The 23,835-nt window shown below is 47.2% G+C and overlaps 2 protein-coding genes across 4 annotated transcripts in view; both read left to right on the top strand.

Annotated features, from left to right (window-relative positions):
• LOC125940577 (alpha-(1,3)-fucosyltransferase C-like) overlaps nucleotides 1-23,835 on the top strand; it is a 37,075-nt gene that overhangs the window by 12,768 nt on the left and 472 nt on the right. The window contains exon 2 of one of the 3 annotated variants that reach the window (XR_007463769.1): nucleotides 6,948-7,016. The exons of the other annotated variants lie outside the window; for them this stretch is intronic. The gene's annotated coding sequence lies outside the window, so the exon portion shown is untranslated. The remainder of the gene's footprint in view (nucleotides 1-6,947; nucleotides 7,017-23,835) is intronic. 3 annotated transcript variants of the gene reach the window in all.
• LOC125940578 (alpha-(1,3)-fucosyltransferase C-like) lies at nucleotides 7,024-8,937 on the top strand. Its single transcript, XM_049656914.1, has one exon. The coding sequence runs from the start codon at nucleotides 7,071-7,073 to the stop codon at nucleotides 8,148-8,150; it is 1,080 nt and encodes a 359-aa protein (XP_049512871.1). The 5' UTR covers nucleotides 7,024-7,070; the 3' UTR covers nucleotides 8,151-8,937.

Raw genomic sequence — 23,835 nt, 5'->3', positions numbered from 1 at the left:
TCCTAAATTTATACATCTCTTTTTTTGTTTTCCTCCTTCAAATATACCTTGTACCACTACCTACGAATGAAAGAATCCGGTCGTATCAATAGCTTCCCTGTTTTTTTCGCCACCATGCTATAATCGGCTCTTGCTTATTTTGACAGCTGACTGGTTGATGTTTCCGCCCACTTTAAACCCAAGCCGTGTCTGCAGTGTAGCCAGCGCCACTAAGTGCGCGACGGACGTGACGGAAATTTCGCCACTGCCTTCAACATCACCATTAAAACGTGTAATTTGCGTGCTCTTGGCGAGAAATGACATTTTTGTTCTTGTGGGAAGGATGTAAGATGACACACCTTTCTGAGAGACGCTAATTATTAAGCACTCAACGGCTTCGACTCAGCACTAATCATGTTTTTCCGCATTTTCATTCAACCATGTTAAAGCAACACGCTCAACCAAGAAAGTATGCTATATCGAGCCTCACAAGCAACTCAGATTGCAATCAGCCAACTGCCTTGTGGGGTCCATTCACATGTGGCTCTAGCATATGCGGCTCTAAACAACTGTATGCCTGGAGCGCTTCAGTCAATCTTCAGTCAACCTTCAGACTTCAGTCAACCAAGAGAACAGGCTGACTTCAGGAACAGATATTCTAGAATGAATCACGTCCATGTCATCAATCAGGTAATCGAGAAATCTGCGGAGTACAATAAACCTCGCTATATGGCTTGCATAGAATATGAAAAGGGCATTTGATTCAGTAGAGATACCAGCAGTCATAGATGCATTGCGTAATCAAGGAGTTCAGGACGCATACGCGAATATCTTGGGAATTATCTACAAAGATTTCAGAGCTACATTGGTTATCCACAATTCAAGTAGAAAGTTACCTATCAAGTAAGGGGGCAGGCGAAGAGAACCAAGCTCTCCAGTGCTATTCACTGCATGCTTAGAAGAAGTATTCAAGCTCTTATAGCGGGACGGCCTATGAGTAAAGTTCGACGGCGAATATCTCAGCAACCTTCGGTTTGCAGATGACATTGTACTATTGAACAACAATGGGCACGAATTACATTAAATGATTGAGGACCTTAACCTAGAAAGTGCAATAGTGGAGTTAAAGATTAATATGCAGAAAACAAAGGTAATGTTCAATAGCCTGGCAAGGGAACAAGAATTCTGGATCGCCAGGCAGCCACTAGAGTCTGTAAAGGAGTACGTTTATCTAGGTCAAGTACTCGCAGGGCACCCTGATCATGAGGAGGAAATTTACAGAAGAATAAAATTGGGTCGGAGTGCATATGGTAGACATTCCCAAATCCTGACTGGGAGCTTACCACTGTCGTTAAAAAAAAAAGTCTACAAATATTGCATTCTACCGGTGCTAACATATGGGGCAGCAACTTGGAGGTAAACAAAGAAGCTCGAGAACAAGTTAAGGACCGCACAAAGAGCTATGGAACGAAAAATGTTAGGCCTAACGTTAAGAGACAGGAAGAGAGCGGTGTGGAACAGAGAACAAACAGGGATAGCCGATATTCTAGTTGACATTAAGAGGGGTAAATGCTGCTGGGCAGGACATGTAATGCGTAGGATGGATAACCGGTGGACCATTAGAGTTACAGAATGGATACCAAGAGAAGGGAGGCGCAGTCGATGACGGCAGAAAACTAGGTGGGGTGATGAAGCTAGGAAATTTGCAGGCGCAAGTTGTAATCAGCTAGCGCAAGACAGGGGTAGTTGCTGATCGCAGGGCGAGGCCTTCGCCCTGCAGTGGACATAAAATATAGGCTGATGATTATGATGATGATTATGGTTATGATTATGATGATGATGATGATGATGCGCTGGAGCACTTCTCTATATCGATGTCGGCGAGGGTTTGCATTGTCTCACAGACCGCGGCGGTCTTGATCAAGAAGCCGGCGCACAGCGTCCTTGGCCAATTCCTTCCCGAAGATACGTGCATGACCAGGTGCAATTACCACAGGAAATGAGAAAGTGCGCTACCACCACTAACTTTCACCTCGCCTTGGCCCACGCTAGGCCCAGGTACATAGGCCAACTAACGTAAGGACGTGTCAACATGTGCTCGACACACAGAGGGCGCCTACAAATTACGTATAAAGAATCAAATTTTCAAAAGCAGCCTTTTTATTATTGTAGGGCGTGCTTGCGCGTTTAATTGTTGTTTAATAATTTAGGCATCAATAATTACTCTACGGTAGCACTGCAGAAGAATTATGGCATATTCGGGAGGTCGTGTTAGAGCGCTCTGGTAGCGCTACAAAGGTCGTGTAAAACCGTTACTAAGCGTTACCGTTTGCACAAACGGGTTCCTCTGATGATAAAGAAGGTGGATCATCACTTCCATACCCGGTTATTGTCGTTATACAGCTTTAAAGTTGTTTTTGACCACATTTGTAGCACGGCCAGAGCGCTCTGAAACGACCCCTCGAATATGCCATTAGTATTCCTCACTGCTGCTGGCCTTGTGATTCTTAGTCGCGCTGCAATCGCCGAGCCCTACTGATGTCGTCGGTAATTGGTTCTAGCACGGAAAAATAAATCAAGGAAGAACGTCGTAATGTTGACGTGGCCTTGGATCTAGTTTCCCCTTAGTGTTATTATTGTAGTCAACGTGAAACGATGTAGCCATTTTTTTATGATATCGTAGGTTTGGAAATTTTAAAAAAAAGAAAGAAACGCCTTCTGGAAGGTCCTCTTCGCCAGCTTAGGCTGGACCTTGCGCTTCCCGTGATGCTCTTCCTTGTGGCGTCGTCACAAGAGTTTTTTTCAACAGGAAGGTGCGTAATACCATTATTATATTTTAAGTGAAACAAACAAAAAATCCAATGCCCCCTCTCTCCAATGACCCCTCTCTCGTCGCAAATGACTAACAATATTAATAGCATCTCTTTTTAATAGATCCGTACAGATGCACAACTGCAGAGTTTGAAAAAATTAGGGCCTCTAATATGGGGACTCATTAATGGATATAATTATTAACCCCTTAAGGTATTTTCTGTAATTAACCAAAAAACTTATTTTCTTTCCCCCTACAGCCTGATTCACGGCCTGTTTAGCGGGTTTAGGCATGTCGTCAAGGCAGAACCAACCGACCAGCCACCCAACGAACATGAGGGAAGAAATGATATTATGTTTGAAAGTTTTATTTCGTCTCGTTTGTGTAAGACTGCCTATTACACAATATATTCGATTTATGAACGGTTTCTATCATATCGTTATTTACATATTTGTGATAATGCTACCAAGTTCTTGGCGTATCCCTGATCGTACGTGCCATTGTTGAAGGAAGCATCATGACCGTCATCGACATTATCGTTTGGTTTGGAGGAGAACCGGTGCCGCTAACATCTAGGACGTAGACGTGGACAACAGCAGCATCGCACTGGCATGGCTTCCTCCTCCGCGCCCCGGGGCTGTGGTCCGCGGTCTCCGGCCAAGGCTCGTTCAGGCGGCAACCTTGCACCACCTTCCGTTCACGCTCAACCAGCCCGGCACCCCGTTACGGCGACATCTGTAAGCGCCACCGACTGCTACAGTAATTGGATGTGTCTATTCTGCTGTTTTTTTTTTTTTTTCATCTATAGCTTCGATCCCCAGCGAGGCCCCTTGGGGCACCCCGGAGATCCTGCATCACACGCTTTATAACAATCTCAAGTACTCTCTTTGTAAGAAACGAAGTAATTGCGCGTCCGTAGTTTGATTGCTCGTTGTCGATGCTTTATTGGAACCCCGTGTCCGCTGGCACGTGAGCGTGGTGATGGCGCGCTTCTTCCTCTTCTGTTCTAAAAACATTGCCACCCGCGAGGAAACGGACGAGTTGGCTGATGATGACAGTGCTCCTTCTGCTCGATTTTGCTTGGATAGCTGTCGACGAGGAGGTCATTGGCATTATGCACATTTTAAATGCGAAGCATTTCTTGGCGAACATTTGCTACTTTGACAGTATCTATCTATCTATCTATCTATCTATCTATCTATCTATCTATCTATCTATCTATCTATCTATCTATCTATCTATCTATCTATCTATCTATCTATCTAGCCACCTACGTCTTTGTTCTCTCATGGTCGTACCGTTAACTTGGTATTTACCGAAATTGGCATACTATGACAAGAGTGTATGACGAACATAAATGACATGTCATAACATACATGTCATGACATGCGTGTCATGTAGGCCATGAAACAGCCGCCTACGTCTTGGTGCTATCATGGTCGTTTCCTTAATTTATTGTGTACCAAAAATTGGCATACTATGACAGGATTGTATGACGAACATAAGTGATAAGTCATGACATAAATGTCATGACATGCGTGTCATGTAGGTCATGACAATGACTCAGCGAAAAATGAGACTTGGTCACGTTATGTTTACCATTCGAGTGTACGGATTGGCGGCCTCTAGATACAGAGCAATTTCCGCACTTACGTGCGTAATTAGCGAAGTTACGGTAATTAACTTTCTAATTATCCACGATAGGTGGCTACAGCAAATGAGTACATTGGGGCCCGTCCTCTACGCTACCTATCCCAACGATCAAATTTTGAATAGCGAAGTTCTTGTGGGAGCTACGCGAACAATTAGTTACCCTTGGCAGGCTCATTGAAACCGAAACTGGCCGCAAAAAGAGCGTCTGTGTCGTCGATGTCACCCCCCCCCCCCCCCCCCCCCTGTTTTTCGTCACTGCACAAATGCCGCAGTGGAATTGCTTCACTCGTCAGTGTTGCCGGTGCCCTCTCCAAATTTTTACCCCCTTACCGGCTCACCTCGTCCCTCAACTATTGACACGTGTACTTGTTTACCTTTCTCGGGGGACCACGTTTCGCAGCCTAACAAATGATATCGCTCAGCGCAGGACGCGCCTGCATGTCTCGGAAGTTTCTCGAATGTTATCGATGGTTCTATCCGCTGTCTGTTGTCACCCGACCTTGTGTAACCTAATTGCATGTATGCGCGACGTGAATTGTGTAGTACTTTCTGGAAGACACGCGGGCACCAGAGATTACTCTGGAACTTTCTGCATAGGTAGGTATCCAAGTTGTTTTAAGGCCTTAGAACATGTTTGATCAATGTGTGCAGACCATGACAGATTGTGAGTAAATGTTGCGCCAAGGTATTTATAATGTCGAACTGCGTATTAAAGATGATCCATTCAAAGAATTTGTCGCAATTACTGGCGCTGCTCTTTTTCTGAAGGACAAAACAACGTTGTTGTTTTTTTAAGTAATGTTCACTTTCCGTTTTTCGCACCAAGCACCGAAGGAGGCAAAGGAATCGTTCAGTCGTTTATGATTAGTCGCAGAATCAATCATGTCGTATAAGACGCAATCGTCAGCATAAAGACGAATTCTGGAAGAAACATTTTTAGTAGGTCATTGACATCAATTAAAAACAATAAAGGACCAATGACTGGCCTTTCAGAAACCACAGTAACTACCTCAAGAATTGATGACCTTGCGGAACTGAAGACGACGTATTGGGACCGGTTAGAAAGGAAACTAGCAATCCAGTCGACTAGACGGGAATTATTTAGTACGGCATTTCATTTTTGCAAGAGGTGAGAATGAAGTACTGAATCGAAAGCTTAGAAAAATCAATAAAGATAGCGTCAATCTGTTCACCGAGATCTAATTGATAAGCAAGGTCATGGGTGAATTCGGTTAATTGCGTGATAGTGCTAAAACCACGTCTAAAGCCTTGCTGAACGTTAGTTAGAATACTATTCGACTCAAGGAAATCGATTATGTGTTTGTAAATAATATGTTCCAGCATTTTGCACGAGTGAGGAGTTAAAAAAACTGGTCTGTAATTTGTTAGGTAAGTCTTGTCGCCTGTTTTATGCAAGGGTATTGCTCTTGCAAGCTTCCAGGATAAAGGAACAATTCGTGTTTCAAGAGGCTTGTCGAATACAATTTGAAGATAGCGTGATGCCCATTGTGAATAGCAAAGTAAAAACAATTTCGGAATACCATCAGAGCCATCAGATTATTGTGTGTCTAATTTTAAAATCAAGTAAGGATTCCATTAACATTAGCTGAAATGTCGGGAATGGAATAAACTGAATGATTATCAAAAGCCGGGAGTTTGCGTAGACAGAATGGAAGTATGCATTGGATGCATTGGAGATGCGCACAGGATCATTAACACTTTCATCATTAATAGTAAATAATGATGAAGAATCCGTAACAGGCATGACGGAACGCCAGAATTTCCGAGGATTATTTCTTAACAATCCTGGCAGCTCGACATGAAAGAAAAAAAATCTTTGGCTAGATTAATTTTCCGATTAAGTTCCTCTTTGGCAGATGTGGATCTAATAATGGCATCGGGGTCATTAAGGCGTTTTGAACGTCTCAGCCGTCTAACGCGGCGTGATAATTGTAAAATTTATCTCGTCATCCAAGGGATGGCACAATAGACAGAGTATGCGGGTGCAGTGCTGAGGGAACCTGGTTCAAAAACATCCGTTGGACCCACGTCATGGAACACTGGGCATGCATGGGCCATTCTGCAATGAACCGATTTGAAACCAACTTAGCTCACTCGGTATGCGTCACTGGGTCTGTGGCGCTCTTCAATTATCCTCTTTGACGCGAACTTAAGGCAAACACAACGCGCGAACTTCGCGACTTCGCCGGTAGATGGCACGCCGTGTCTAGAAGGAAGTCCGAGAGAGCAACTTCCTATTTTGTCCCAATTCATACAGACACCGGAAAATGCTCGCTTCAAGGTTTCATCAGCACGCCATGATATGCAACTACACGTGACACCACCCATGAATACAAGGCGTGAGATCACTTCTTTTCGAGGGGCATTTCGATAGGATATCCTTTTCTGTTCAAGTACATTTGCATGCAGTTCTAACTGACTACAACTACTTTTATCGCATGCCAAATTAATTCCTCGTTTACTTCTTTTTGACTGCTTGCAGGACCCTGCTTCGTTCACCATTCAACGGCCAGTTCAAGTGACACCTGTCATGATGCCTACACAGCGGAAGGTTTTAGTCTTTATATTGGTAGCCACGTGCGCACCACTGTATTTCTACATTGCGATGCGGAGCAGATATGTTAGAATGTTGGAGCTGAAAGGGCCCTTGCTGAAGGGTCCTTCTTGCCCTATCTTCAACTCACTAAACAACAGCAATGTGACACAGGGTTTGCCACGCATCATGATGTGGACCAAATTCTTTAGAGATTGGTATGGGCCACTCGACGATACCAGAATCGGCGAAGTATTGCTCGAGAACTGCAGAGCCAAGTGCCTCGTCACTAACGACCCGTGTCTGGTGGAATATAGCGACGCTGTCGTCTTCCATGTGCGCAACCTAGAGATGACGGATCTCCCCCAGAAGCGCTTCAGCTGGCAGAAATGGATCTTCTACTTGATGGAACCACCGCCAAACACCGACTTCACGGACTTCAATCTCACGCACGGCATGTTTAACTGGACCATGACGTATAGAAAAGACTCTGACGTTTACGTGCCCTACGGTAGGATTGTACCTCGCGAGGCCGTCGCTACAAATACAAAGAGAGACTTGAAGGCCCTCTGGAAGTCTAAGAAAAAAACCGCCGTATGGATGGTCAGCAACTGCTTGACTAACGGCGGGAGGGAACGCTTCGTCGCTCAACTTAAGAAATACATGGACGTTGATGTGTACGGCTTCTGTGGCCACCACAAGTGCCCGATGTCCCGAGGTATTTCCTGTTACGTGGATTTCGAGCGCACCTACTTCTTCACACTTGCCTTCGAGAACTCGATATGCGCTGATTACGTCACCGAGAAGTTCTATACCGCGCTAAAGCACGACATCATACCAGTTGTCTTCGGTGGGGCCAATTACAGCCATATCGCGCCAAACCATTCTTTTATTGACGCCCTCTCGTTCGAATCGCCCAAGGATCTCGCCGAGTATCTTATAAAACTATCAAAGAACTACACAGAGTACGCCACTTATTTAAAATGGAAAGATAGCCATGATATTGCTCAGTCTCACCCCGCATTCTGCGAGCTTTGCACAAAGTTGCACAGTCACGTCGAATATCGGAGGACTTCGTCGTACGGCGACATAGGAGCTTGGTGGCTCGGAAAAGGTCGTTGCCGCAGATGGAGGTCGGGTGCACACAGTTAGGTGGTTCTTGTGGCGTATTGCACATCCATTGGCTACGGTGTCCAAGGACCAGATATACGGCGAAGCATAGGGCCAATGATACGCCAGCACCAATGTAAATCGGAAGAGCGCGATTACATTTGAGAGTAGGGAATGGCTCAAATTACATTCAATGGGAGCTCCGCTATGTTCACGCTGCTTTGAGTGGTTTCCTTACATTCATATGTACAGTGTCCTTCACTGTTGTGTATAGCACGCGAACGACACGCTCAGGCATAACGAAGGCGCTCATTAAGCGCCGCCGCTCCCAAACAGCAACATTTGCAGTCTTACACATGTGTGTCGCCGCGCATGCACCTAGGCAGGGTAAGCTATGTTGAACCCATTAGCCGCAGCCAATGGTCGACCGTGAACCGAACCTAATTGCTCATGCGCTCTACACAGCAGTGAACGAGATTCTACAGTGCCAACGATTGAAACGCGATAATCGGAGCTCATGGTTGCCGCCGCTTCTCGCGCCAAACGTGTGCACATGGGACACCGAACCGATACATCGTGGTATAGGATGAAAGCGAGAGCCTTTGTGACGAACTTCGTGATCACCCATCACTCACCGGTGGCGCAGAAAAGCGGAGGCAGGAACGCGCTCTGAGTATCGCGTTGCAATTACTGAGCACTGCCACGGCCACCTTTATTTTTATCCAGCGGCCGTGGCACTGCACATCAACTTTGCCAAATTTCCGTGCTAAATGAAGAGTCACCTTGAATAGTGAATGTTTGAGCCGTTATTAACTCGCGCTTGTCTTTGTCGTTTCTTCCCATGTGAGTTGTCTTTTGTTTTGGGCTAATTTTCCGCATCAGCAATGCTCATGGAGAGTTCAGCGCACGGCTCTACGTGCTTTTGTTCGTTTCGGAAAGCCAAATAGTCTTCGGGATGATACGACAGCTTGAACACTGTTTCGCTTGAATGTCTTAAGCATGCTTTGTTTGGTAACATTTGTTAAATTAGTAGAATGTTGAATCTGGAAATTGGCTGAATTCATTCGAAATTGAAATTTACGCTTGCTTCAAAGTAAATAAAATCTTGCTTCAAAATCGCTAAAATTGCTGCTAACACTGTCGAGTGAATTTTATATAACGTAAGCATTTTGGAAGTTAAGCTAACGTGGCCTAAATCGTCTACCGAAGCGTTTCATGCTTGTCCAGTGTCCGTGCAGGTGAGGAATAAACATTTACTTGCAGCATGCATAGGGACATTAATTTAGTAATATATTTAGTAATAATTTGGTTTTATTTGGTGGGCTGTCTCGTGTGTGTTTTATGCCCGTATCGTTCTTCCTGCGATACAACAAATTACAAGAGAACCTTTCAACAAGCCGATATAGCAATTATATGGACACTCCAAAGCGGATTTCTGCCATCGCCGTCAACCGTCAGGATCCGTATGACGTCACGGCGATGAAATCGTCGCCGCGCTCCGGACGCTGTATGTGCGAGTGAAAGGGCGCGAAGGACGAGCGCTTTCAAGGGGAGCGAACGCACGTCGGAGAGCAAACGCGCGTTCTACGTCGTGATCCCTGAAGGGCTGCAGAATTAAGCGTCTCTTTCCTCCTTTACAATCACCATATATAGAGAGCAAACGCGACTTATTCCGTCGCACGAAAGGCCGTGGGGGCACAGGAGGGAGGGAGAGGAGGCAACGTTTAGCTGCGGCACCAAATACGTATTTATATAAAAACGTTGGGAACGCCGCCAGCGCTCGCTCTGATCGGACGTATTTTCCGTAGCTCCCGATTTTCGCCCTGTTTGTTGGTGTTTTCCCTGCCACTGGAACGCTGTTCTTGTGGACCGCTTTGGCGGTCATAATCACTACTGGCGCCTATTTACAAAGCTCGTCGGCATCTACACCCTCCTGCTGCGGCGTCCAGCCTGAGTTCTAGTGCGGCCGTGCGCGTGCGAGTGCCCCCGCGGCACTCGCCGCCTCGGCACCGAGCATCGAAGCTGTCGTCCGCTGTGTCAAAGGTCCGGAACGTTACCGATGCAACTGCCATTCTTGCCAGGAGCGTCTCCATCTTGGGGACGAGTGAAAAGTGCGAAGAAAGTAACCTGAGGATGGATACCACCAGCACGGAGCACAGCAGCCCTGCAGTCACGGCGCACACTTCGGCCAAAAGGATGACGGAACCTAGTAGCCTTCCAGCGGATGGAAATGCAGCTCCAGCGGCGCCAAAAAGACTTCGCTCATCGCAAGGCCTACCCCCTCCACCGACACATACGCCTCCGGTGTCACCAACGACCTCGTGGTACAAAGTGGTTATCAAGCCTCGTGCGAGATACGACATGTCCACTCTGCCCAACCGTACCATTCAAGCGGCTCTGGATGCATGCCTCGAGAAGCCCAGATTTCAAGGTTTCGCCCTACACAAACCTACCAATACCGTCTCAGTGTGGGTGCCTGCTATGGCACTAGTTTATAAGCTTCAAGAACTGCAACAGATCCAAGTCTCAGAAGAATGTGTCCTTCCAGTCCAGGCGTACCTCGCCAGTGGTACTGATTTAAGGCGCTATGTGGTTAATGGTGTTGACCATGACGAAGCACCTGAAAAGCTCCTGCAGGAACTATCATGTCCTACGCACAGGGTCGTCGCAGCTCGCTACCTAGGTAGCGGTCGTACGTGCCTAATCACGCTTCAGGGTCCTAATTCCCCACCTGAACGTATCCTGTACTACGGCTGCGTATTGCGCCCGCGCCCATTCAAACCCTCCGTTGTATACTGCTACTCCTGCTTTAAACAGGGACACATGAAGTCATCGTGCCCCTTTCCACCTAAGGACGACAACATGGAGCCTGACCCATCAGCATCCTTTCGTTGCGGCCTATGCCAAACAAATGATCATGACATCACTTCCCCGACATGCCCTACGAAGTTGAAAGCTACTAAGAAAGCTCGACAACGCCGCTCTCGGCAGCAACCAAGCACCTCTCAAGGTCCATCGATGAAACAAGTCCCTGTGTACAACCGTTACGCCGTTCTAGCATCGCTGGAAGAAGACGCTAGCCAGGTGACAACAGCAAGTACAGCGACAAGTGATGCGGCCAAACGTACATATAGCGCAGCCGTTAGAGCGTCCATTTCGCGACCACAACGGGAACGGGCGTCACAATCGATAGAAGAGACGCCGCCTCCCTTGGAGAATGAAGAATTCCAGATCGACGCTCGCCTCGCCACTCTCGAAATGGAAATCCAGCGTCTCAAGGAACGCCGTACACTGCTCCAGCTTCGTCATGACGGAGCGCGGGCATCACAATCGACGTCGATGCCCATTCCTGCTAACGTGGTTAACCCAGCATCTATGTCACAGTCTCTTTCACCCCAAGAACTCTTGCGCTTCGTTGCGCAGCAGCTCCAGCATCTCACCTCGGTTCTAGTGGCCAACCTCAACCTGTGATGGCTGCTACGTCTTCAAGTGCGCCAGAAGGCATTTTACAGTGGAACTGCCGCGGCATCGCCGGGAAGGTCGGAGAGCTGCGCCAGCGTCTCAGATATGGGAAACTGCGTGTTTGGGCTCTACTGCTTCAGGAAACTAACGCCCTGCCACCCATTTCAGGATATGTGGCATACTCATCGCCTTCAATGCTGGACCGTAGGAGTGCTACGCCTGATGTCCCTCCAGGAAAGGCTGCCGTTTATGTACGATCCACCCTTTATCAGACCCGTGTTGATCTTTCACGGTGGTGCACTTTATGGCAAGAAGTCGTGGCCGTATTGGTTCGTCTCCAACGCACAGACGTTATCATCGTTTCATACTATGCACGCCCCTACAGTGGTCGTGCGACTCGGTTGTGCCTCGGCTGGTTGGCGCACCTACGACAGAAACATCCTGGTTGCCCCATTATGGTAGCAGGGGATTTTAACGCGCCCCATACCACATGGGGTTACGCCATTTCCAGTGCGCGTGGTACGTGTGTGCTGGACACATTTGAGGACGCCCAATTCACGCTGCTTAACAATGTGTCAGTGCCTACTCGTCGGCGGGACCACCCTCGCGCGCCGCCACACTCACCGGACCTGTCTTGGTGGCTAGGAAGGACGACCGTCTCGTGGTCATGTGAACCCGACTGCTGGGGAAGTGACCATCATCCGATTCACCTTGGTTTACCTTCGGGCGGAACAGGCCGCCTTCGCCGGATGTGCCGCGTCGTGGACTGGGATAGATATAGGGCGGTATCGGAAAGCACTGTATCCAGCTTCATGCAGGACCCGTCCCATTGTCTTAGTGCGGCACTAGTTCAAGCAACCCGTACTTCGTGGGTGGATGAATCGCGAACCACTCCAGATTTGCAACTTCTGCGTCTCTGGGCGTCGCGCCGCCAAGCAGAACTTGCATCAGAACGTGACCCTTCATCAAATTCCCTCCGGTTGGAGGCCCAACGTCTTACTGCAGTAGCTCGGCGCCATGAACACCGCTTAGAACGTGGCCGCTGGATAGACTGGTGCTCTTCCCTCGGCCCTTCGTCGTCCAATGCCTCTATTTGGCGCACCTTCCGTGTAATGGAACGCGGCCGGCGGCCTCCAGAACCTGCAGCCTGCGCGCTGTTAGCATCTGGCCAGACACCAGCAGTATTCGCCGAAACGGTCGCCCACACCTTTTTTCCTGCTTTGGACACAGCACCGCCTCCTTTCGTTGTTCAAAACAGCCTTCCCACGGACGCAGGCACGCCCCCTACGCTCGCCGACATCGAGGGTATACAAGCTGACTTCACTATGGCGGAATTTTTAGCGGCAATAGACCTTTCGAAGCCAGGCAAGGCACCAGGGCCGGATGGCATACCATATGAACTGTATAAAAACACGGAAGGCAAGGTTCTCGATGTGCTGTTGGGTGCCATAAACGAAGCTTGGGCTACAGGAGCCATTCCTGATTCTTGGCGTCATGCAGAAATGGTCCCTATTCCCAAACCCGGAAAGCCCCCGGACAATATCGCGTATATGCGCCCAATAGCGCTAACCTCAACGTTAGGCAAGCTGATGGAGCGTATGCTTGCGACACGTATTACATGGTGGCTCGAGCGATACTCTTGGTACCATCCTGGCCAAATTGGGTTCCGTCCTCATCTGGGCACCGAGGATGGCCTTGAGTACCTTTCTTCTATGGTTCTCATCGGAGGTCGCTCCCGAAGAATTCGCACTATTTTGGCAATGGACATCCGCAAAGCGTATGACCATGTGAGTCACGAAGCAATTGTTCGAATTCTCCATTGGCTTCATTTCCCCAGCCGTGTCTGCTCATTCGTCCAAGCCTTCCTGCATGCTCGCACTTTCTCCATTCGCCTGGCTGGCCACGCAGCAGGTCATTTTGTCGCACATCGGGGTGTCCCACAGGGATCTGTGCTCGCACCAGTCCTTTTCAACATCTCCCTCCTTCCTCTAGCTTGGAAGCTAGCGACGATACGTAACGCACAATACGTAATGTATGCAGACGACATCACCGTTTGGTCAGTTCATCCTGAAATCTGCCGCCAAGAACAAGCGCTTCAAGAGGCCCTGAACGTAACACACAACTGGTGTGCTCAGATAGGGCTTGAAATTTCCAAGGACAAGACAACGTACATGTCAGTAGCGAACAAGTATGGGCGCCGTCTACTGGCACTCCGGCCTCTTCTGTTAAATCTGGATCAGCAGCCGCTACACGAGGCTTCAACTCTCCGTGTACTCGGCCTTGAAATGGATGCCTCCGGATCTGCGGGACCATGGGTCAAGAAGGCAAAGCAACAAACCGCAGAAACGATACAGTTGATACGTCGGATTGCGAAGAAATCTGGCGGAGCGCGCACTGACATGGCCCGCCTTCTTGTCCGTTCCGTACTGCAACCACGACTCGTCTACGGAGCCCAGTTTCAACACTTCACGAAAACAGAATGGGCTCGCCTTGAGGCCGTTAATCATGAAGCAATGCGTGCCATAACGGGACTGCCACGTCTAACTCCGCTGCCAACCTTACAGGCCGAGTCCCAACTCAACACTCTTGACGAACTGGTGCACCAGCGTCGATGTGCGCGTGCCCTTAAGCCATCGAAGCTATGCTCGGCTGCTGCACTTGCCCGGTACATGGGACATGAAATAGACAACCCAGCTTCTACGACACCCGATGTAGCTCCTTGGAACAGGGTACAATTAAGTGACAATAAGCCTCTTGGTCGTCTGCATAGCCCGGTTCCTCGCCAGGCGAACGCTCAAGTTTCCCGACTTCGTCGCACCGATGATAATCAAGGCGATTCGGCTCTCGTAGCATACACTGACGCCAGTGTTAATGGTACCACGATTCACACAGCTCTCGTGTGCCCATTGATACCAGAGGCAGGCCAGACGTGCTCGTATGTTGCCGATCCTGCACCGCCGGCTTATCTTGCCGAGCTTGCCGCCATACGGGATGCCTTGGCCGCGTTGCTCCCCTTTGTTCAAGCTGCTCGATATTCTCAGCTCATCATTCGCACGGACTCGACTCAAGCCATCCACGACATACGTAGGGTATCTCGGTCCTCTCTTCTCTCGGATAGCATTCACCGTATTGCTGCCACTACGAATTTAGTGATACGCGTTCAGTGGGTGCCTCGAGCAGCCCTGCCGGGTCTACTTGAAGCAGATTTGGCAACCCACCCTGAGAACATAACGTACCCACTTCCGCATTTTCCTGAAGACGCTTGCGGACAACTGCTCCGGGAAAAAGAAAACCTCCGACGTACCACACGAGCTCTTATACCTCCGTGTGGGTCAGACCTCCCTGGTGGGTTAACCCGCCGAGAGGAGGTTACGTTACGGAGGCTGCGTGTCGGGGTCGCACTCACCCCGTCTGTGACCGCTCTCTGGGCACAACAGTACCACGGTTCCTATGGTACATCGTGCCCATTTTGTGACACTACGATTCAAAATGTGACAGTGACACACCTATTATGGACGTGCTCAGGACTTCACCTAAGCCGTCTCCGCCACCTACGGGCAACAGGCCTTCGGCCTGGCCGCCCACCCGACCTTGAACGTTGGATTCATGGACCGTATCATCGTTCACTTCTGGATTTTTTACATGAATCAAGTCTGTTCGTGTATTTTTGATATGTTTTGTATTATGCCTAAGGGCAAGCTTTCGAATTAAAAAAAAATAAATAAAAACGTTGCGAGGCGAGAAGGTGGGTAAGATTTCCAACGCTGCTCGACGAGTGTCCCATGCATTCTGATCTCGTCGAAAACCTCCGAGCCGCCCCTAGAGGCGCCGGCAACAGTCACCAACGCCGAGATTTCCGACGCTGCTCGACGAGTGTCCCATTCTGATCTCGTCGAAAACCTCCGAGCTAGACCTACATGCAAGCGCTGTTTTCACAGAGGCACCGTCAACAATCACCAACGCCGCGCGCGTTCGGTGCGAACGCGGGCAAAACGCCGACGGCATCGACAACAGTTCTGCGCGCTGCTGGTGCTGCTGTATGTCCAAGTTTATACAGCTGATAATACTATACTATCCTTACTCCGTATAGCTCTCTACTGATTTTCTATCGCAAATGTTGCTTCGCCTTTCGGGTGAAACCGCGAAATTTTTTTTTAGTATGCTTATGTTTACAAGTTTACACGGCCAGTAAACAGGCCTCCCTCTCTCCTCTCCGGCCCCTCCCCTTTATTAAAAAGGGAAAAAGTTTATTCATTCATACTTCGTATAGCTGTCCACTAATTTGCTATCACAATCGATGCTTCGCCTTGCGGGCGAAACTGCGTTTTTTTTTTTTTTTTTTTTTTTTTGTGAGTGCGATTGATGGTGCCGTTTGCACACGTGTCGTTTCTATGTATTTCGAAACATTCAACCTACTGGGTTTAGTCTTTCGAGTGCGTTATGACTTCTGTATTGCTTAGCCGTCTCCTCTTGCATATGTGTTCTCTTACTATCAGTCTTTTTATTGACAGATGGTGCCCCGCTGCTGTGGAGGAAAACGTCATCTTTAGGTTAATCGCAACACAAGGTTCATTGGCAAAAAGAGAAATAATTATGCAGTAACGCTCACATACGCGGACACGTTTAAGCGCTCAATTACGAAAGGCTGCATACACAACCTGTTATGTGTAAAAATTTACAAATCACTTATCTTTTTGTACGGGATGCCTACTCGAGCATGCATATGCGACACGCAATTTAAAACGCATGCCTGAGTGCGAATATCATGCATGTGTCTGCACGACATCTTGCCTGCTTATGAGCACAATGTCACCGTCTCTTTAGTTATAGTTAAACGGCATTCCGATCATACCGATAGTTGATAAGCATGTTAGCAAGACGGTCGTTATATTGTAGATGCAGTGTCGAATCTCAGGTATGCTGTCTAGATAACGCAGAGTTGTCCAAGGGAAATGCGGTAATTTGTAACTCTCATTGGAATAAGAATATCGGTAGAACATTCATTTTGCGCATGGCGACAACACTTGAATGTTGACTGTATAAAAAATGTATTGACGTAACCACAGAAGCTGGCGAAGGCCATTTGAAGGATTCTTACGTTGGGCATTACAAGAGTAATTTGTGTGCAAAGTTAGATTTCAAGCACGCGTGCTTGAAATCGCTTGAAAACGCGCGCTGTGAGAATTCACCAAAATTATGTTACTTACGTTCTTTGGAGCATTTTGAACTCGTATTCCTTCCTTATTGGAATGGCCAACAGCCCCGCGTGCGACATGTGCAACAGCGATGAGACGCTCGCACACATTATCTACGTCTGCCCGAGCTATAATGCCGAAAGACAAGTGCTGTGCAGAGTGCTGGACCAGTTGGACAATCGTCCACTAACGGAACTAAAAGCTTTAGGTCAGTGCTCCGAAAGAACATCCGCGCTGAAGGCCTCACTCGCGTTACTAAGGTTTCTGCGGTCTACGGGCCTTCACAATAGACTTTAGGACCGCCGCCCCCTACCGCTCTATAGTGTACGCGGTTTGGTTGCGCTCGTCTCTCTTTCTCTATCTCCCCCCTTCCAATCTCTCTCTTTTTATCCCCCTACAACTCCCCCCTCCCAGTACAGGGTAGCCAACCGGAACTACCTCTGATTACCCTCCCTGCCTTTCTATGCAGCCTTTCTCTCTCTCTCTTGAGGTGTTCGACAGGGCGTATAGTTTCAGAACTGAGAATATTAGGCTGAAGATTGGGTTAGATTGTATCTTAAGAGGGTCACGATGAGGAAACTTCAAGTTAACAAAATAAAAGCAGAACGTTGAAAGAATATTTTTTTTTTCAGTCCAAACCGATTAATTGTACTTCTTTCGTGTCTTTTTAGATACATGAGTATTTGTTCGTTTCTATTTCTTGGCTTTAAGAGTAGGGTGAGGATGAAGAGGTGGCTTAATTGACTCGGCGCGATAGCGAAGACGACGACGATTGTCGCCGGCGTAACGGGGAGGACGGATAAACGAAGCAAACCCGCTTTCGAGCATTTAACTGCTGGCGCAGTAAAATATTTATGTACGTAAGCATGACAGTCGAATTGAGAGTTGTCCTTCACAAGCATTGCGCGGATGAAGTTTACGCAGTTAGTTGTGCCAAGCAAATTTTACACTGTACGTGACATTCTTGAAGTCGCGAGCTGGCGTTTGTTTTAAATCTATAGAAGTCAACGTAGGGATCTTCGGCAAATGTCATTGAATTAAAGCAAGGTTTAGCCTGACAGCAAGGCTACGGAGGCTAGATGAGTAGGTGTGCCGTCCGCCGGGCACGAACAGTAGTTCAGCGCTTCTCCGCATCATGACGACAAAATTGGTGCTGCGGTCGGGGGTCTGTCGCAGGCGGCGCGCGTCGTCTGCTGCTGCGGCCACGTTACCATCGTATTTAAACTGAAAACCTCATTCACAGTGGCATGATAGACAGTTACAAATTTCTGAACGCAGCAGAGCTCTGTCACTTGCGAAGGTAACATACTTGCCTTTTCCGTCACCTGTTTGTTTCCACATTTCGGGTTCCAGAAAAATAAGAACTGTTAACGCTGTTTAGTTCGGTAAACACGTTAAACTTGAGTCCACGAGGAGAAGCACAAATTTTGCATGTACGAAATAGCCCTTCATCAGTTCTTCTGAAGCAATAAAGGCGAAGTTTGCTTTGCAGAATAGATGTAGTATGTAGGGGCTGTACGCGAACGTGCAGGGCGTATTCTTATACCACGGAATGCGCAAGAGAAATGTTTTGGCTTGAAGGGATGTAAAACACAATGGAATAAATATTGATATTCGTACAACTAAAATCCTTTGATTCGATTTTCTTGACTGCAGTCAAGGAAATTGAACCAAAGGATTTTAGTATTGGGGTTATTATAAATTTGTAAAATATATTATAAACTTTTTCGTGATAAAGAAAAAAGTTATTACGTCGTGCGATTATGTATGATGTTTTCATGCTAAATCATAGTTTGGACTCGTGAAGATCGTATGTATGTATACTTGAATACAATAATAATTCATGTAATTCTTCGGTCACACACGCAAACCATGCAGCAACACCAAGCTTTTATAGCAACTATAGCTTTAAATGAAACACTTCACTACATCACAGCGCTCAAAATGCACGTAGAGTAGCCGCAGCGTAAGGTGCTTTTTATTTTCTGGAGTACGCTCAGGAGCCAAGTTTTGGTTGTCACAAGAAAGTGCAGGCGCGCAATGTATTAGCTTGATGATGCTGTCCGTAATTTCGATGTTATGCTGCTCACAACCCATGACTCCTGAACGCTTCAGCTGGCGAAAGGGAAAAAAAATGCCAGCGGCAGGGCATATCTGCCAGTCGTTGCGTTGTAAACAGCGGCCGCTGCACTTGAAGCTGAATTTTTTGCACGCACAAACATTTCGTCGGTCGTCTTTGAGCAGGTTCATTTCTTCACTTGTCTACAAATGCTCGTTATTCACCTGTAGAACACGTGATATTTCCATTCGCATCCTATTTGCTTGTAGCGTGTGTAAGTTTGGCCAATGTCTCCAGAGGAGGCATTGGTTTGGCTCGCTGTCTCTTCCGGATTATTTCAACGGCCGAAATGCCGTTGGAGCCTCGCTTGTTCTTTTTCTAGAAATTTTCTTCAATATTTAAGGCGCAGCATCGGGTAGCACCGAAGGAACAGCGTCACTCTAACCACACATACGCCATCGGAATCTGCACAATCTTCCTGCCGGTCATACGCTCAATGACATGCTCCTTGAAGTGGCGCTGGCACATGACTAATGCGGTTGAAACATTTTTTCCCGCACGGCGAAGGGCAAGCTGACATCTCTCGGAAAGTTCTGGGTCTCAGCGCATCGAAACCAATGATTCTTTAGCGCGTGGTTTGCATGTTTGTAGCCGAACTTACACTTCGGCGCAATGCAAGTGGTGCTCTACCGGCTTGTTTTCTTCTATGCAGGAGCACTTTCACTCTGTCCCGGAGTCTCACGAGCTTGGTATTCACGAATATTACCCACAGTCTTTAATTCGCTCCTAAAACGTCCAAGGAAATTACAAGAACTCTGAGAACTATCGTGACTGCGAGCGCAGCGCTCCGTGCCCTGAGCGCGTTAACAGACGATATAAATAAACAATTTTCAAAATTACTCATTGCAAGAAAAAACATCGCACTTTTAAGCACTCTCTCAACATAATTTAACCATTTTCTTTCAAGTTTTACTGAGAAAACTTATTATCTTAAATATTGCAAGCGCGCAATAACAACACTCTCAGTAGCAGACGGCGCCCGCTTCACGGCAAACATCTGACCGCAGCGCCACTCCTGCTGTCATGATGCGGAGAAGCACTGAACTACGCCGGTCGGCACACCTAGCAATCTAGCCACCGTAGTAAGGCCAGCACCCTTCTGGACCCCTAGTCATAATGTAAATGGAGGTCATAATGTAAATGGTTAAAGGGAAAATGAGACATCCACCTCCATAGCAATTGCTACATTTGGGTGGATGTCTCATTTACCCTTTAATTACTTCAATCCTCCTAGCGGGTTTCCGCTGAACTATTACGTCATAATGTAAATGGAGATGAAATGGAGCCACATACGCAGAACAATAAGGCAGCCGGTGGTCGAAGGACTGCATAACGCACTCTGTGAGGCACACATCTGGGGTCTGTTCACAGTCACGCAAAACAAGTTGGCCAACAGGATTTCTCTGAATATACATATATATATATATATATATATATATATATATATATATATATGTTACAGAGAAATTCTGATGGCCAACTTAATGAATCACATCATACGAATCATAGTAAAAATCCGGCCGCTCGGTTCCCTTTCTTCTCGTTCATTACATAACGAGGGCTTGAATCCGGCAACATTGATGCCTTCAGGTAGCGCATGTGGGTTTATTGACCAGTTGCCTTCACCCATAAAGATCACGTACTCGTGACGCCTGTGGCAGATGGATGTTCCACATCCGCCACCTGGGTTTGTGAGGGATGGCGCTGGCAAACACTACCCAGGGTTAGTTCTAGTTGTGAAATATAAAATACCCCCGAACGTGGATGGGAAAATGGCGCCGCGGTAGCTCAATGGTAAGAGCATCGCACGCGTATTGAGAAGACGTGGGATCGTTCCCCACCTGCGGCAAGTTGTTTTTTCATCCACTGTGATTTCCATTAATTTATTAGTCCCTCAATTAAATTAGTAAGTGCAAGTAATTTCTCATATGTTGCCCTTGGTGTCATTGTGTGTTGGCTTCTTATGACATGAATAAAAAAAAAAACCACCCAAGCACTCCGTACAGATGGTTAACCAGCGAAGTTGAAACGTGTGGCCCCGGTGTTTAGCAGTGGGTTAATCCCGACGCTGTGTAGAAGCGTTTCTCAATTATTAGTTACATGTTTGTGTTTCTAGTGGAACGCAAGCGCCAATGGCGGGCGGATGCTGCTAACCACGACGCCGAGCTAACTCGAGATATCGAACGCATGCGACAACGGCGAACCGAGAAGGCAGCGTTGCGGGCAGAGCAGCGTCAACGTGGCAATGGCGGGAACGCGTTCGCTAACGACGTCACTAACGGCGCTGCCCATGGCGCGAGCGCTTGGGTTTGCTTGGCGAGCCAGGATTTGCTTGTCTAGAGCGGGGCTACCCAGAAGCGAGTCCCACTCATCCTTGCTGAACTTGGGGTATCTCGACCCGCACTCCCAGAGCATGTGTGCTAGAGTGGAGGTCTGCCCACAGGATGGGCAGGCGTCGTCGCGATATACGTCAGGGTAAACTTCGTGCAGAACGGCCAGACACGGATATGTGCCGGTCTGTAAAAGTCTAAGCGAAACAGCTTGCGCCCTATTCAATTTGGGATGAGGGGGTGGAAAGACCCTTCTGGACATGGGAAAAAAAGTTTACATTAATTAATTACAAATAATTAATTACTGTAATTAATTAATTACAATTAATTAATCAATGTGATTAATTAATTACAAATCTTTAGGCAAAGTCTACTCCATGCGCCGTTCTTCAATCTCCTCTTCGGCTCTGCCGCGCAGAGTAACATATTCCTTCGGCGCAGGCGCAGCTCGCCCAGCAAGTCAAGGAACGACGTTACTGTTAGTGCTTCAGGCGGGCCACATAAACCCCTTGCGTCTTCCGCGGCCGGCGATTATTGGAGATCTACTCTGCTATGACGTTGTTGCCGTCACTTAATCGGTTAAGGTATCACGAATCGACCGCTGTAGGTTGAGATAAACTTGCGATACAAGCCTTTCTTCCCCCAGAGGTGCCCACAGTAAAACGTGGGCGCCTGGAACGAAAGTGACAGGTATAGGCCGGGTGTCCTATAGCGTGCATCGGTTGAAACTTGCGAACAGAGTGTTCTGAGGCGAGCAAGCCGGCGTGCTTCTTCGCCACGACACAACGTCGGCGCCAGGCGCAGTTTTTTTTTTTTTTTTTTTTTTTTTTCGCACTACGCGGCCTAACCAAGAGCTTAAACAGCTCCGCTGTTTATCCTTATTAACCTTATCGTTTTCTTTTATTGCGATAGCAATTATATGGACACTTCAACCGGATTTCTGCCGTCGGCGTCGTCGTCAACGTGAGGTTCCGTATAAAGTCCAAGGGCGATAATATCGTCGCCGCGCGCCGTATGCGCGAGTGAAAGCGCGCGGGGGACGCGCGCTTTCACTCGCATTGAACCTTGCATTGAAATTGGATGATTTAGAAAACAGGAGTCGACGGAACAACTTGATTATTTATGGTGTAACGGAAAAACCTAACGAAGATATAGTTTCACTCGAAAAGATAGTGAGAGAAAACATTTTAAAAGAAACGCTATAGGCATTGAAGTGAAAACCCTTGAAAGAATTCACAGGATTGGTACCCATACAAGTAACCGAGACCGCCCGATCATCCTTAGATTGTTTGATTACGCCGAAAAAACCAAAATCTTATCTTGCTGCTACAAACTGAAAGGCACACCTCTAACTGTTTCCGAAGATTTTTCTAAGAGAGTAAGGGAAATGCGCACGCACTTGTGGCATTCAGCGGTAAACGAAAGGGCAAACGGAGCAAAAGTTAGGCTAACATTCGACAAACTGAGAATTGATGAGAAAGTGTATACTTGGGACCCAGTGAAGAATATTAGGATTGAATTACCGCAGAAAGCAAGTCTTTCAAAACATTCCCTTTCCACTTCGACTTCGCTGAAATCCTCTAAAAACAAGAAAGTTTCAAAATGACAGCCCAGTACCAAAACTCTACGAATCCTTTCCCTAAATGCCCGAAGTGTGGTCAATAAATTTGATCAATTAGAGAACCTAATCCTGTCTTATCAACCACACATTTTAGTAATAACAGAAACATGGCTTAATCCTGGTGTACGTGATTCTGAAGTTATTCCGCCTTCATACACACTGTTCCGTAAAGACAGAGGATCAAGAGGCGGCGGTGTCGCGATAGCCATTAAAAATAACATAAAGTCCTTAGAACTTGATGGCATTGCCGATCATGAAAGTTTATGGTGCAAAATAACGTATTGTAACAAAAACATAACTGTAGGCGGCGTTTATCGGCCCCCAAATGCAGCACCAGACTTCATCGATCAGATTCATGACTACCTTTCAAAACATACTAATTCCAGATCAAAACTTATTATTGCCGGTGATTTTAACCTTCCCGGAATAGACTAGAACAACCGCTCACATGACGGCCGTGACATCGCAAGCTCAGAATCACTGCTAGACATGGCGTTCACGTTTTCACTGAACCAAATGGTAACTGATAAGACCCGTATCACTTCAACATCATCATCTTTGCTTGACTTAGTTCTTATAAGTAGTGCATTAGAAGGATCTTCAGTGTCCATCGAGAAGGGCATTTCAGATCACAAAGCGCTTATTCTAACCTGTCCCATTTCAACCACGCGAAAATACAAAAAACCACAACCTACTTACTTTAAGGATTATACACGCGCAAATGATCCTGCTGTACTAGGTTTCCTAGAATGCCAGTTTCATACATTCAGTGAACTAACAAATGTACAAGAACTCTGGACGCGTTTCAGAATATTGTTAAGTATTGCGAAGAAACCTTCATTCCAAATAAAAAGAAACGCACTAACCGAGAATACCCGTGGATAACACGTGAAATAATCCAACTAAAAAGAAAATAAAACGACGGCGGAAAAAGGGAAGCAAGTGCACGTTAGATTATCTTATCGGTACATTAAAACAAAAAATATCGGAAGCAAAAGCC

Source organism: Dermacentor silvarum, chromosome 10 (assembly GCF_013339745.2).
Source record: "Dermacentor silvarum isolate Dsil-2018 chromosome 10, BIME_Dsil_1.4, whole genome shotgun sequence".
Taxonomy (NCBI): domain Eukaryota; kingdom Metazoa; phylum Arthropoda; class Arachnida; order Ixodida; family Ixodidae; genus Dermacentor; species Dermacentor silvarum.
The sequence above is the reverse complement of the archived record's forward strand: the minus strand, read 5'-3'. Positions and strand labels throughout refer to the sequence as shown.